General features: G+C 41.9%; 1 protein-coding gene across 1 annotated transcript; it reads right to left on the reverse strand.

Annotated features, from left to right (window-relative positions):
- Positions 1 to 4,859: 4,859 nt before the first annotated feature.
- On the reverse strand, positions 4,860 to 7,912 carry LOC123999230 (zinc finger protein 180-like). Its single transcript, XM_046304780.1, has 2 exons — positions 7,615 to 7,912; positions 4,860 to 6,642 (listed from the first exon to the last, which is right to left on the reverse strand). Exons 1-2 carry the CDS (start codon positions 7,784 to 7,786, stop codon positions 5,708 to 5,710), a joined length of 1,107 nt encoding a protein of 368 aa, XP_046160736.1. The 5' UTR covers positions 7,787 to 7,912; the 3' UTR covers positions 4,860 to 5,707.
- Positions 7,913 to 16,458: the final 8,546 nt, after the last annotated feature.

The following is a 16,458-nucleotide window of genomic DNA, read 5'->3' on the forward strand; positions in this document are numbered from 1 at the left end:
TGTGCCTTCCTAACCCTCGTTTGCAGCGGCTGTTGCTAACTCAACGGCTAGGAGGTATCACTTCTGTAGTGAATAAGAGTTCGAAGTTCATACCATTCGCAACCAAAGCTCACGCTGATGTTGGCTTCGTTCTGTAGTTATTATCGGAACCATTCTGAGATCGGACCGTCGTCCTCACGTCCTCGGAACACGAGGTTATATTGTCATCAAGGGCTTATATAGGAAGGGAGAGGAAGGCGTGTTTGAAAAGTTTTATAGCCCATGTCCCTTCACAGGGGCTGGCCACTGATTGAGCAGAGCCCTATCTTATGAAAACCCAAATCCCATCATCCCATCATGATTAATTTCATATTCAAACATTTAAATTGAACATCAATTCCATGTGAATCCGATAACTCTGATGTGTAGACTTTCCACTGTAGAGTTTATGTCATCTTACCATTGATGAGAATGTCTCAGATGACAACCGAACTGACATCATATTCATTAAGTACCACCGCATATGTTCAATTGGTCGGATTACCAGAATATAGTTCATTTCCTCCCACCTTCTGATGTTCCCAGAATCTCTATGTTAACCATGTGTTTTGCAAATGTAACATCACTAGGGTAGAGAGAGGAAAAAGGGAGGAAAAGGTATTTATGACTGTTAAACCTACCCCCAGGCCAACGTCATGACAGTAGGATGTGAGAACAGTGGAGGTAAACCTAGGCATTGAGTAACGATGAGAGAGGTTGCATCTCTGGAGGCACCAGATAAGCCAGGTGAGGTCTCCGCATGTGTGTGGGTGAGACAACAGAGCTATAAGAGCATGTTGAGAAGACTGGGGGCTCTACAGTGAAATAAAACAATAAGAACTAACCAAAACAGCAGTAAACAAAGCATATTGACATTAGAGAGAGGCATAAAGCAATCACAGGTGTTAAGACAACAACGAGTAAATGGCGATGAATGGGAAGAGAGGGTCAGTTAGGTACACACAGGACCTGAGTTCGAGGCTGGGGCCGACAGATAAACAAAATAAGGTACGGTGTTAGTGAACAGTCCAGCAGGCATCAGCTGTTTAGCCGAGTGAACATAGGATTGGCCAGGGCTAGTGATGGGTCTTTGGCGACATTGCAATGGAAAAGCCTGTTGAAACCACATCGGACGTTTATGTCGGCAGACCAGTCAGGATGGATTGGCGGGGCTCCGTGTCGACAATAAAGGGACCAGGCCAATTGGCAAAAGAGGTATTGTAGCCCAAGAATTAGCTGGTATACTTTGTCGGCTAGCCGGGAGTTGGACCTAGCTCAAGGCTAACTGGTGATTGCTTCGGGACAGAGGTGTTTGCCAACAATAGCCACTCGGTTGCAGCTAGCTAGCTGCGGTGATCCGGTGTAATGGTTCAGAGCTTGCTGTAGGAATCCGGTGATGTGGTATAGAAAAGTAGTCCTATATTCTCTGGGTTGATATCGAGCTGTGCAGACTGGCAGGTATTCACCGAGCTAAAGCTGACTGGTGTCCGAGCTGAAGGTGAAGACCGCTAGCAGTGGCTAACAATGACTAATAACTAGTAGCTAGTTAGCTGGCTAGCTTCTGATGGATGTTCCAGTTATTAGGTCTAAAAATAACAGATCCGTACCACATTGGGTGAGGTGGGTTGCAGGAAAGTATATTTAGTTCGTAGATGGAAAGTGAGATTAAAATATATACGAAAGAAAACAAAGAAACAGACTATTTACATGGGACAAGACAAACACACGTCCGTTTCATACAGTTGAAGTCGGAATTGTACAGACACCTTATCCAAATACATTTAAACTCAGTTTTTCACAATTCCTGACATTTAATCCTAGTAAAAATTCCCTGTTTTAGGTCAGTTAGAATGAACACTTTATTTTAATAATGTGAAATGTCAGAATAATAGTAGAGAGAATGATTTATTTCAGCTTTTATTTATTTCATCACATTCCCAGTGGGTCAGAAGTTTACATACACTCAATTAGTATTTGGTAGCATTGCCTTTAAATTGTTTAACTTGGGTCAAACATTTCAGGAAGCCTTCCACAAGCTTCCCACAAGGAGTTGGGTGAATTTTGGCCCATTCCTCCTGACAGTAACTGAGTCAGGTTTGTAGGCCTCCTTGCTCACACACGCTTTTTCAGTTCTGCCCACAAATTTTCTATACGATTAAGGTCAGGGCTTTGTGATGGCCACTCCAATACCTTGAATTTGTTGTCCTTAAGCCATTTTCCCACAACTTTTGAATTATGCTTGGGGTCATTGTCCATTTGGAAGAGCCATTTGCAACCAAGCTTTAACTTCCTGACTGATGTCTTGAGATGTTGCTTCAATATATCCTCATAATTTTCCATTCTCATGATGCCATCTATTTTGTGAAGTGCACCAGTCCCTCCTGCAGCTGTAGTGGCAAATCAGTTCAAATCAAACAGACGTATGTGTTTCCCCTGTGATGCGATTGATGTCTGTAATCCATCAGTTGGTCATTTGGCTAACCCCCTCCTTAGACAACCTCTGAACTTTGTATGTCCAGCTGGTCTAGGCGTCTATGTCACCTTCCCTTCATGTAGTCTGTTTTTAGTGTTCAACTATTCTATATATCTTATGCATTTGTCTATGTGTTATATTTTGCACCCACACAGCAAAGCACCCCCACAATATGATGCTGCCACCCCCGTGCTTCACGGTTGGGCTGGTGTTCTTGGCTTGCAAGCCTCCCCCTTTTTCCTCCAAACATAGTGGTGGTCATTATGGCCAAACAGTTATATTTCTGTTTCATCAGACCAGAGGACATTTCTCCAAAAAGCACAATATTTGTCCCCATGTGCAGCTGCAAACCGTAGTCTGGCTTTTTTTATGAGGGTTTTGAAGCGGTGGCTTCTTCTTTGCCGAGCGGCCTTTCAGATTATGTCGATACAGGACTCGTTTTACTGTGGATATAGATACCTTCGTACCTGTTCCCTCCAGCATCTTCACAAGGTCCTTTGCTGTTGTTCTGGGATTGATTTGCACTTTTGGCACCAAAGTACGTTCATCTCTAGGAGACAGAAGCGGTATGATGGCTGCCTGGTCCCATGGTGTTTATACTTGCGTACTATTGTTTGTAAAGACGAACGCGGTAACTTCAGGCGTTTGGAAACGGCTCCCAAGGATGAACCAGACTTGTGGAGGCCTACAATTTATTTTCTGAGGTCTTGAATGATTTATTTTGATTTTCTCATGATGTCAAGCAAATAGCCACTGAGTTTGTAGGTAGGCATTGAAATACATCCACAGGTACACCTCCAATTGACTCAAATTATGTCAATTAGCCTATCAGAAGCTTCTAAAGCCATGACATCATTTTCTGGAATTTTCCGAGCTGTTTAAAGGCACAGTAAACTCAGTGTATGTAAACTTTTGACCCACTGGAATTGTGATACAGTGAATAATAAGTGAAATAATCTGTCTGTAAACAATTGTTGGAAAAAGTACTTGTGTCATGCACGTAACCAACTTTCCAAAACTATAGTTTGTTAACAAGTCATTTGTTGAGTGGTTGAAAAGATAGTTTTAATGACTCCAACCTTAATGTATGTAAACTTCCGACTTCAACTGTAAATAGCTATCGGTAGTTCAAATAAAGCAAAATGATGTACTAATAAACCCACCACAGTGATGTCGATTATGAAGTCCTAGGCGGAGAGTTCTCGGTTGAACACAGATGCGCATCGGACAGTCCTTGCACTTTTCAACCCACGCCCACCCTGATATATAACACCGCCCACTGGGCGAAATGGCGTAAAATAAGTGATGCCCCCTCTGTAAGGCTGCCATTAGCTACTAAATAATCCTTAATTTATTCTGTATGGGATTTTAAAATAATCTGTTCAAGGACATACATCTGGTGTAATAGAAGCAATTATTGGTACCATGATTGTCTTTAAAATGTGTATTTATTTATATGAAGATTGATCACGAAGATTTACATTTCCCTTCACTATTAATGGGGATACTGTTTTCTGCATACAATGCCTGCAGTACTGCGGCCAGCCTTGAATTTGGTGGATGATTTTAGCCATCTTTATTTTTCAGCTTGTCTTCTTTTCCACTAGAGGGCGACCTCTAACAGTTATTCAGCTCAGAGGTACCGTAGATCCAAGGCCGACCATAAAAATAAACACTGTACATTGATTCACACACTACTAGACGAAAGTGTATCCTACAGTGACAAATAACTTGACATGATTTAAGAAAACTTAATGGGAGGTAAATTTGTGTGTATTAGAAAACCCTATGTCAACTTTACACCTCTCTCTGTTGGTTTCAAGAAATGGGTGTGTAAAATAAAAACAGGGATAATATTGCTCTAAATAACTTCTTCGCAGTTCTCGTAATAAGACTGACCTTTGTGTTCCTGGGTGAGAGATAATTCAAGTATACCATTTAGTGTTCAAACATGGTTTTATAAGAACATTGGTGAGGATGGGCTGTCTGTAACAATCGTCCCACTGGTCATTCTAGCTGACGTTGACCTGATGTGAGTTTTCTTTCCTTCTTCGGAAGCAGACATTCAGAAATAAATATTCCCACACATGCTTAATCAATATGACAGAGTTAGTTTATTTGCAAGGAGACCAACCAGCTCCAATTTAAATCTTTAAGAGGAAGAAATGAACATGATATTTCTCTGTAACATAATGTCACATATTGATCCACGAGGGGATGTGTTCAAGTCTTTTCATGTTCATGAGCAGCTCTCTCAAATCAATGCAGACATGAGATGCCTCAGTCTGCAAAACATTACACATTCTATAGTCCTCTAGTCTTTTCATGTTCATGCAAAACATTACACATTCTATAGTCCTCTAGCAGCTCTCTCAAATCAATGCAGACATGAGATGCCTCAGTCTGCAAAACATTACACATTCTATAGTCCTCTAGTCTTTTCATGTTCATGAGCAGCTCTCTCAAATCAATGCAGACATGAGATGCCTCAGTCTGCAAAACATTACACATTCTATAGTCCTCTAGTCTTTTCATGTTCATGAGCAGCTCTCTCAAATCAATGCAGACATGAGATGCCTCAGTCTGCAAAACATTACACATTCTATAGTCCTCTAGTCTTTTCATGTTCATGAGCAGCTCTCTCAAATCAATGCAGACATGAGATGCCTCAGTCTGCAAAACATTACACATTCTATAGTCCTCTAGTCTTTTCATGTTCATGAGCAGCTCTCTCAAATCAATGCAGACATGAGATGCCTCAGTCTGCAAAACATTACACATTCTATAGTCCTCTAGTCTTTTCATGTTCATGAGCAGCTCTCTCAAATCAATGCAGACATGAGATGCCTCAGTCTGCAAAACATTACACATTCTATAGTCCTCTAGTCTTTTCATGTTCATGAGCAGCTCTCTCAAATCAATGCAGACATGAGATGCCTCAGTCTGCAAAACATTACACATTCTATAGTCCTCTAGTCTTTCAATTAAATGTAGAATTAGACATTCCTTCTCTTCAGTTCTATCTCTTTCTCTTCCAAAATGCTGGGTACTATGAGAACAATTTTATTTAACCTTTATCTTGACAGGGAAGTAACACAAACTAGATAAGCCATGTAAATGAGAGCATAGACTCCTTAGTATGACTTCCCATGTTGCTCAAGGGAAAGGCTTTGTCTATCCCCTCATAGGGTCTTTCCACTCCAAGGCATCTTTGTGCTACCTTCCTCGGGTGTGAGTTCTGAGGTGTCCCTTGATATGGCTGGACTGACTGAATCCTTTCCCACAGACAGGACAGGAGTAGGGTTTCTCCCCCGTGTGGACCCTCAGGTGGGTCTTCAGATGGACTGACTGGCTGAAGCGTTTACCACACACGTGGCAGCGATATGGTCTCTCTCCCGTGTGGATGCGCTGGTGCTCCCTGAACCTGCCTGAGTAGCTGAAACTCTTGCCACACACACCACAGTGGAAGGGCTTATCCTTAGTGTGAGAACGCAGGTGGACCTTGAGGTAACTGGTAGAGGTGAATGACTTCCAACAGACTGTGCAGAGGATTTGCCTGTGACTAGTGTCACCACTGTGTGGTTCTGTGTGGGATAGCATGTGTGCCTTCAGCTGGGATAGCTCACAGAACACGGCACCACACTGAGTACATGAGTGTGTCTGTGTGTCCTCCTCTGGTCTCCTTTCTGGATCTCTCGGAACACTTTCAGTGTTCTCACTCTGTGTTCTAGAACAGTCTGGATTTACTGCAGAGAGGGGCTGAGACTGAGGGGAGTCACTGGTTGGTTCTGATAGTGATACTCCATAGCCCTCTCCATCAGGTTCTGTTTTGATCTGTCCAGTTGTGTTGGTCAGTAGAGAGTACTTCTCTCTGTTCTCCACAGTTTGGAGAAGATGTGTGGGCTGAGGTGGCTCCTGATCACAGTCACCTTTCACACAGAGAGGAATGATTATGGAGTCTTCTTTGGTATCAGCCACCGGCCCTTGAATCTGCTCTACCTCCTGACGTGTCCTGAGTTCACCCTGTTCCTCTTTAATCTGTGTGGGCTTTGGGTCCCTCTGCCCCAGACTTGGGCTCCACTCCTGCTCACAGCGCTGTTGCTCAGGGGGAGTTTGCTGCTCTGAGACAACAGAGAGAATGGGCTGAGGAGCTGTTGGAAATAAGACAATAAATGATGTCAGTGAAAGTAATGACAGCTGTTGACACTTGATTGACAAGACCAACATTGTGTTAGCTAGCTTGTTCTGGGAATGGAATATCTATGTCTCTGTCTGAATCTCAAATCTCGCCTTCCCCTCGCCCCTCTATTTGCGAGTTCACGCACACCTCCCCCATATGCACAAGTGTCCTAAAGCTGAGGGTGTGAAAATTATGGAGGGTGTAGGGGATAATTAGACTCTCCGATAACCAATTGCCTCAGCAACGCAATGCTGCAAGGCAAACAGTGTTCCATTGGAAATGAATGTACTTCTGGTGTACCAAAACCGTGTTGGTGTGATGAGAAGGCATTATTATATGCCAAGTGCATTTGTTTGTCTGATTTTTGATACATGTAAAAGATTAAATACCTCACAAAATGTAATGTTTAACTGTTACTGAGGTTTATATCTTGTATAACGACAGGGTGGATTTGTTAATAATAATTTCATGCTTGTTTTATTATTTCAAAGTGTAACATGAATTGCATCATTCAAGTCACCAGTGTCCCAAAGTTGATGGGTTTAATGACCCCCTCATCACTCTCAGGAAGTCACCCTCGGATTTCGCCAGCAACATGGGGAAACTGAGGGCCCTCGGTCCAGCTTTTGTCAAATTAATGTCAGATTTTACTTTTTGTAGCAGGCTAGGAAAATGTACTCAGCAAGTTAGGTTAATTAGGTTAATGTTAGGAAAATGGTTAGGGTATGCTCAAATGCCAAACAAATAAAACATCAACTTTTGACATTAATTTGGCACAAGCTGAATTCCTTCCAGCCATGACCAGGGCCCTCAGAGCGAGTTGGTAGGGGCGAGGGGTGGGATACACAGTCTCTCTGCCCTAAACATTCAACTACTGTAGAATACAATTTAACACGTTTCTAGCCCTATAGCTAATTTGTGTAATGTCGAGCTAGCTACATACCCGGTAAGACCGGTGTGATCAAGTGGCGTTTCAGGTATTGGTTTTCTCGCTTTGTCCGGGCTATTTCTTCCTGGTACTCAGAGATTGTGTCTCCGACCACTCTAAGTATCTCCTCGGCAGCTTGCATCAAACGCTCAGTTAGATACACATTCAGATATTGTAATTTAGCCATCGTTAGACGATTCTAGGGGGCAAAATAGCTTCCCAAAATACACGTAGTCTGGGCAAAGACAGTACAGTCTTCAGAATCTCAGTGGCTCGGGCTTGTTGTCAAACATGAACGCTGTACTGCACGGAAGTGACGTCAGCACGACAGGCACACATTGGTAGAATTGCTCGTTCTCAGATTTAAGAAAATATAGCTAAAGTTGGGTCATTGACATTGTAAAAGAGATACACACCATTGCATTGGTATGCCGCGTTGCACATCATGAAATAAAGAAAAAAAGGGCGACTTTGACAGACTGAGCAGTACACTAAGTAGACTACCACTGGAAGAACGTGAAAACATCAACTTAGTTATACAATTTATGTGTTAATCTGATCCCATCCAGAATGTCAACACAATTACTTCTAAAAAGGCATATTATGCTATATAATGTAGCCTAAGCTATGATATTGGATAGGCTATTCATATCAAGTATCTATTTTCATAGTGTGAATGATGGAAAAAATGTATACATTTATTAATAGGCATTAGGAAGGTGCCTGTAATAGTGTTCTGTAATGACTGTATTTATTCACATTTTCTGTGTCTACATTCATAGGTCATGGACAGGACACACCAGACAGGACCCACCGGACCTACAGCCATCTTGGGTAGTGCGCATCCCAGGCTGGCAAACCTGGATAGGGTGTTCCCCAAGGTGACATTCTATTGAAATCTACCCTACTCCTGGTCATTTTTTATGACTAAATATGATCAGTCTGACATAATTCTATTTATAACTGTATAATATCCCACTTAAGCAAATTTGATGGGTAGCTATGACAGTCAGTCCAACACCTTCGTCCAGGGCTGTCAAACTCAATTCCTGGAGAACCGCATGATTACTGGGTTATTTCCTTTCAATTAAGACCTATGTATGTATGTATGTATGTATGTATGTATGTATGTATGTATGTATGTATGTATGTATGTATGTATGTATGTATGTATGTATGTATGTATGTATGTATGTATGTATGTATGTATGTATGTATGTATGTATGTATGTATGTATATATATATATATATATATATATATATATATATATATATACACAGTTGAAGTCGGAAGTTTACATACACTTAGGTTGGAGTCAATAAAACTTGTTTTTCAACCACTCCACAGATTTCTTGCTAACAAACTAGGACATCTACTTTGTGCATGACACAGGTAATTTTTCCAAAAATTGTTTACAGACAGATTATTTCACTTATAATTCACTGTATCACAATTCCAGTGGGTCAAAAGTTTACATACACTGAGTTGACTGTGCCTTTAAACAGCTTGGAAAATTCCAGAAAATTATGTCATGGCTTTGGAAGCTTCTGATAGGCTAATTGCCATAATTTGAGTCAATTGGAGATGTACCTGTGGATGTATTTCAATGCCAACCTTCAAACTCAGTACCTCTGCTTGACATCATGGGAAAATCAAAAGAAATCAGCCAGGACCTCAACAAGACAATTGCAGACCCCCACAAGTCTGGTTTCATCCTTGGGAGCAGTTTCCAAAAGCCTGAAGGTACCACATTCATCTGTATAAACAATAGTACGCAAGTATAAACACCATGGGACCACGCAGCTGTCATACCGCTCAGGAAGGAGATGTTCTGTCTCCTAGAGATGAACGTGTTTTGGTGCGAAAAGTGCAAATCAATCCCAGAATAACAGCAAAGGACCTTGTGAAGATGCTGGAGGAAACAGGTACAAAAGTATCTATATCCACAGTAAAATGAGTCCTATATCGACATAACCTGAAAGGCCGTTCAGCAAGGAAGAAGCCACTGCTCCAAAACCGCCATAAAAAAGACAGACTACGGTTTGCAACTGCACATGGGGACAAGATTGTACTTTTTGGAGAAATGTCCTCTGGTCTGATGAAACAAAAATATAACTTTTGGGCCATAATGACCACCCTTATGTTTGGAGGAAAAAGGGGGAGGTTTGCAAGCCGAAGAACACCATCCCAACCGTGAAGCACGGGTGGCAGCATCATGTTGTGGGGGTGCTTTGCTGCAGGAGGGACTGGTGCACTTCACAAAATAGATGGCATCATGAGAATGGAAAATTATGAGGATGTATTGAAGCAACATCTCAAGACATCAGTCAGGAAGTTAAAGCTTGGTCGCAAATGGCTCTTCCAAATGGAAAATGACCCCCAGCAACAAAGTCAATGTATTGGAGTGGCAAACACAAATCCCTGACCTCAATCCAATAGAAAATTTGTGGGCAGAACTGAAAAAGCGTGTGCGAGCAAGGAGGCCTACAAACCTGACTCAGTTACACCAGCTCTGCCAGGAGGAATGGGCCAAAATTCACCCAACTTATTGTGGGAAGTTTGTGGAAGGATACCTGAAAAGTTTGACCCAAGTTAAACAATTTAAAGGCAATGCTACGATCCCCGGGACCACCCATACGTAGAATGTATGCACACATGACTGTAAGTCGCTTTGGATAAAAGCGTCTGCTAAATGGCATATATTATTATTATTATTATTACTAATTGAGTGTATGTATCTTGTGACCCACTGGGAATGTGAACTATTATTCTGACATTTCACATTCTTAAATTAAAGTGGTGATCCTAACTGATCTATCACAGGGAATTTTTTGTTTCAAATATTTTTATTAAACACACACAAGAATGGTGTATAGGTATACATGACAGGTATACAATTCTTATCTAAACATAAAAGAGCATACAGGAACAACAAGACCCAGAGTTCTGGGTGCAGAACAAATAATACAGAACACGACATACAAAACAAGGACACGTGGAAAGAAAGAGGGAAGATGTCCCCCCTATCCCCCATCCCCTATTCCCCCCCCCCCCCCTCCCAACTGCTCGGGTGGTAGGGCCAGCACACGCTGCCCAAAGGTAGATTCAAATTTTACCATTGAGAGTGCGTTAATAAGTACAAATTCACAGCGCCGACTCGTCCAAGTAGGAGAGGAAAGGCTGCCAGATTTTATCAAATGTTGATAATTTATTGTTCAGAATATATCTAATTCTTTCTAAGTGTACAGTGTTTGCCAATTCACTGAGCCATAATTTGGTAGAGGGCGCTTCCCTCCTTTTCCAAAACAACAAGATTAGTTTTTTTGCCGAGATGAGACCATACGAGATTAGTTGTTTTTGGGGTTGGTTAATCTGTTTAGGGACTCAGATACTCCCAGGATTATCAGAAGCGGGTCTGGATCTATTGAAGTCTCCAAAACTTCAGAGAGGATCCTAAAAATTCCACACCAATAACCATGCAAGCTAGAGCATAGGGCAAAGCAGTGGAGTAGTGTACCCTGCGTGGCCTGACATTTATCACATGTAGGGGATGTATCAGGAAATATCCTATGCAGTTTAGTTTTGGAATAGTGTAATCTGTGTAATACTTTGAATTGTATGAGACGATGTCTGGAATTAATGGAGCATGTGTGGATATACTCCAAGCTCTCTTCCCAGTCTGCCACTGAGATGTCAGTCCCTAGTTCTTCCTCCCATTTTGCCTTGATGGCATCTGTAGAAGGTGTGCTAACCGATTGAAAAGCATCATATAGACGCGATATCAGTTTATCTGAGGTGGGGCATATTTTTATGCATCCGTCAAACATGGAAGGTTTAGCATTCTCAAATGTTGGGAGGTGTTTTCTAACGTAGTCTCTAATTTGTAGGTATCTGAAAAAATTACTTCTGGGAAGATTATAAGTTTCCCTCAGCAGCTCAAAGGAAGCAAAGGTCCCTTCTATGTATAAATCCCCTATGGTGCTTATCCCCAACTCTCCCCATCGCTCAAAGGTGTTATCAAGGTTAGAAGGGGCAAAGGAGGGATTCCTGGCGATAGGGAGCATGAATGACATTGGTCTGAGCTCAAAGTGGACTTTAATTTGCTTCCAGATTCGGACTGTGCTATGTATTATAGGATTGTTACAATAAAGTGACATCTCCAGATTGACAGGCGACAAAATCACAGCGCCAATAGAGAAGGGGTGACACTCCTCCCGCTCCATACTAAGCCAGCTGGATGCCGGGAGTACGTCATCCAACAGAAACGTAACAATGCGGAGGTTAGCGGCCCAGTAATAAAATATAAAATTTGGGAGAGACAATCCTCCTTCCATCTTGGATTTACAGAGGTGTTTTTTACCTATCCTGTGTGTTTTATAATCCCAGATGAAAGGATTGATAATTGAGTCCAGTTGTTTATGAAAGGATTTAGGTATGACAGGGAATTTTTACTTGGATTAAATGTCAGGATTTGTGAAAAACTGAGTTTAAATGTATTTGGCTATGCTGCATGTAAACTTCCGACTTATTTTATATTTGAGATTCTTCAAATAGCCACCCTTTGCCTTGATGATGGCTTTGCACACTCTTGACATTCTCTCAACCAGCTTCTCCTGGAATTATTTTCCAACAGCCTTGAAGGAGTTCCCACATATGCTGAGCCAACCAGATGGCATGGCGTATCGCTGCAGAATGCTGTGGTAGCCTTGCTGGTTAAGTGTGCCTTGAATTCTAAATAAATCATAGACAGTGTCACCAGCAAATCACCCCCACACCATAACACATCCACCTCCATGGTTTACGGTGGGAAATACACATGCTGAGATTATCTGTTCACCCACACTGCGTCTCACAAAGACACGGCGGTTGGAACAAAAAATCTCAAATTTGGACTCATAAGACGAAAGGACAGATGTCTAATATCCATTGCTGGTGTTTCTTGGCCCAAACAAGTCTCTTCCTCTTATTGGTGTCTTTTAGTAGTGGTTTCTTTGCAGAAATTTGACAATGATGTCCTGATACACAGTCTCCTCTGAACAGTTGATGTTGAGATGTGTCTTGAACTCTGTGAAGCATTTATTTGGGCTGCAATCTGAGGTGCAGTTAACTTAATGAACTTATCCTCTGCAGCAGAGGTAACTCTGGGTCTTCCTTTCCTGTGGCGGTCCTCATGAGAGCCAGTTTCATCATAGAGCTTGACGGTTTTTGCAACTGCACTTGAAACTTTCAAAGTTCTTGAAATTTTCCAGATTGACTGACCTTCATGTCTTAAAGTAATGATGGACTGTCTTTGCTCTTTGCTTATGTGAGCTGTTCTTGCCATAATATGGACATGGTCTTTTACCAAATAGGGCTATTCTTCTGTATACCACCCGACCTTGTCACAACACAACTGATTGGCTCAAACACATTAAGAAGCAAAGATATTCCACAAATGAACTTTTAAGAAGGCACACCTGTTAATTGAAATCCATTCCAGGAGACTACCTAATGAAGCTGATTGAGAGAATGCCAAGAGTGTGAAAAGCTGTCATCAAGGCAAAGGGTGGCTACTTTGAAGAATCTCAAGTATGTGTTATTTCATTGTTTTGATGTCTTCACTATTATTCTACAATGTAGAAAACATTACAAATAAAGAAAAACCCTTGAATGAGTAGGTGTGTCCAAACATTTGACTGGTACTGTATATAAAACTCTTCTGACGTCAAATCTCGTACAACCAAATACTTCTCTGAATCTGCCACCACAAACTCTATTTTTTGTAACTTATACATTCCATCCCTGCTGTACGGTTGATAACTATTGCTATGAATGTTATAAAGCCAATCTTGCGGAAGCCTATACTGTATCACTCATTGGCCTATCCCCCTGTGCTGGCACAGATCTACTACTCACACAAATCCTCTCAGGATCCCTTCACCTTGTTCTCCTTATCTGCAAGCATAACTCATGTAAATTCAACCAACCAATAGGAATACATAAACATCGAATAGATAAGTGTTTTTTGGGGAGATTAGTCATTATTAGAAAAGTTTAAACACAATAATGTTGCAGTAATACTAATCTGATCTGTTTCTAACTACAGAAACAGTTTCTGAACAATCTGAGATAGTGGGTGATGAAGTTCTCTTTCTGGTGATTTTTGAGGTGGAACGACTCTCTCTCTGTCCGTTTAAATTAAATGGGCTTGTAGGGATAATATTGCCAATAAACTTTCTCACGGTTCTCATACTAAGACTGACCTCAGTGTTCCTGGGTGAAAGAAGTTAACGAGGTTGTTTTGAAGGAAGCATAGTTTCACAGCCTCTCTCTGCCCGCTCAAGTCTTCTCAAATTAACATGGGCTGAAACATACTGCTCCACAAACACGTGAACGTAGACACACACACACACACACACACACACACACACACACACACACACACACACACACACACACACACACACACACACACACACACACACACACACACACACACACACACACACACACACACACACACACACACACACACACACACACACACACACACACACACACACACACACACACACACACACACACACACACACACACACACACACACACACACACACACACACACACACACACACACACACACACACACACACACACACACACACACACACACACACATACACACACACACACACACAAACTTTCACATTACACATTACATTGCCCTTACAAAGCGCTGCTCTGAGTGCCTGCAGTCTATTGACACAGTACTGAAACTAGAGACAAACAACACAACCACCACTTGAGATAGGAGCTCAATTAATGAGAAACTTTATTTCTGTTGGCAAAGGGGCTTTCTGTTTTAATGACTTGCTGTAGTGTGCAAGTGCTCAGACTTAGAGCTCTTTTATTCATTCTGTCCTTTTAATGCGTCAAAGGGTTACTGTCTCCAGACAATATTTCAGTGGTGACTTTCATACTCAGAGAAATAGAAAGTGAATAGCCAGCCAATGGCTACCTGCTTATTTGATATACAGCTAACACACTACTTAGGCTAATGCTTTGCTACACCTTTAGAAAAAAAGATGCTAAGTAGAACCATATAGGGCTTTAAGTTTTGTCCCCATAGGGGAACCCTAAAGCCCTTCGCTGAGGGTTCTACCTAGAACCCTTAATGCAGTGGTGGTAAAAGTACCCAATACTCATACTTGAGTAAAAGTAACGATACCTTATTAATAGAAAATGACTTGAGTAAAAGTGAAAGTCACTAAGTAAAATACTACTTGAGTAAAAGTCTAAAAGTGTTTTGTTTTAAATATACTTAAGTATCAAAAGTATGAATCATTTAAAATTCCTTATATTAAGCAAACCAGATGGCACCATTTCCTTTTCTTTTTAAAAATTTACGGACAGCCACGGGCACACTAACACTCAGTCGTCATTTACAGATAGCCACGGGCACACTAACACACAGTCATCATTTACAGATAGCCACGGGCACACTAACACTCAGTCATCATTTACAGATAGCCACGGGCACACTAACACTCAGTCATCATTTACAGATAGCCACGGGCACACTAACACTCAGTCATCATTTACAGATAGCCACGGGCACACTAACACTCAGTCTTCATTTACAGATAGCCACGGGCACACTAACACTCAGTCGTCATTTACAGATAGCCACGGGCACACTAACACTCAGTCATCATTTACAGATAGCCACGGGCACACTAACACTCAGTTGTCATTTACAGATAGCCACGGGCACACTAACACTCAGTCGTCATTTACAGATAGCCACGGGCACACTAACACTCAGTCATCATTTACAGATAGCCACGGGCACACTAACACTCAGTCATCATTTACAGATAGCCACGGGCACACTAACACACAGTCATCATTTACAGATAGCCACGGGCACACTAACACTCAGTCATCATTTACAGATAGCCACGGGCACACTAACACTCAGTCATCATTTACAGATAGCCACGGGCACACTAACACTCAGTCATCATTTACAGATAGCCACGGGCACACTAACACTCAGTCTTCATTTACAGATAGCCACGGGCACACTAACACTCAGTCGTCATTTACAGATAGCCACGGGCACACTAACACTCAGTCATCATTTACAGATAGCCACGGGCACACTAACACTCAGTTGTCATTTACAGATAGCCACGGGCACACTAACACTCAGTCGTCATTTACAGATAGCCACGGGCACACTAACACTCAGTCATCATTTACAGATAGCCACGGGCACACTAACACTCAGTCATCATTTACAGATAGCCACGGGCACACTAACACTCAGTCGTCATTTACAGATAGCCACGGGCACACTAACACTCAGTCGTCATTTACAGATAGCCACGGGCACACTAACACTCAGTCATCATTTACAGATAGCCACGGGCACACTAACACTCAGTCATCATTTTACAGATAGTCATCATTTACACGGGCACACTAACACTCAGTCATCATTTACAGATAGCCACGGGCACACTAACACTCAGTCATCATTTACAGATAGCCACGGGCACACTAACACTCAGTCATCATTTACAGATAGCCACGGGCACACTAACACTCAGTCATCATTTACAGATAGCCACGGGCACACTAACACTCAGTCATCATTTACAGATAGCCACGGGCACACTAACACTCAGTCATCATTTACAGATAGCCAGGGGCACACTAACACTCAGTCATCATTTACAGATAGCCACGGGCACACTAACACTCAGTCATCATTTACAGATAGCCAGGGGCACACTAACACTCAGTCATCATTTACAAACAAAGCATGTGTGTTTAGTGAGTCCGCCAGATCAGAGGCAGTAGGGATGTCCGG

This window comes from Oncorhynchus gorbuscha, linkage group LG16, assembly GCF_021184085.1.
Source record: "Oncorhynchus gorbuscha isolate QuinsamMale2020 ecotype Even-year linkage group LG16, OgorEven_v1.0, whole genome shotgun sequence".
Classification (NCBI taxonomy): domain Eukaryota; kingdom Metazoa; phylum Chordata; class Actinopteri; order Salmoniformes; family Salmonidae; genus Oncorhynchus; species Oncorhynchus gorbuscha.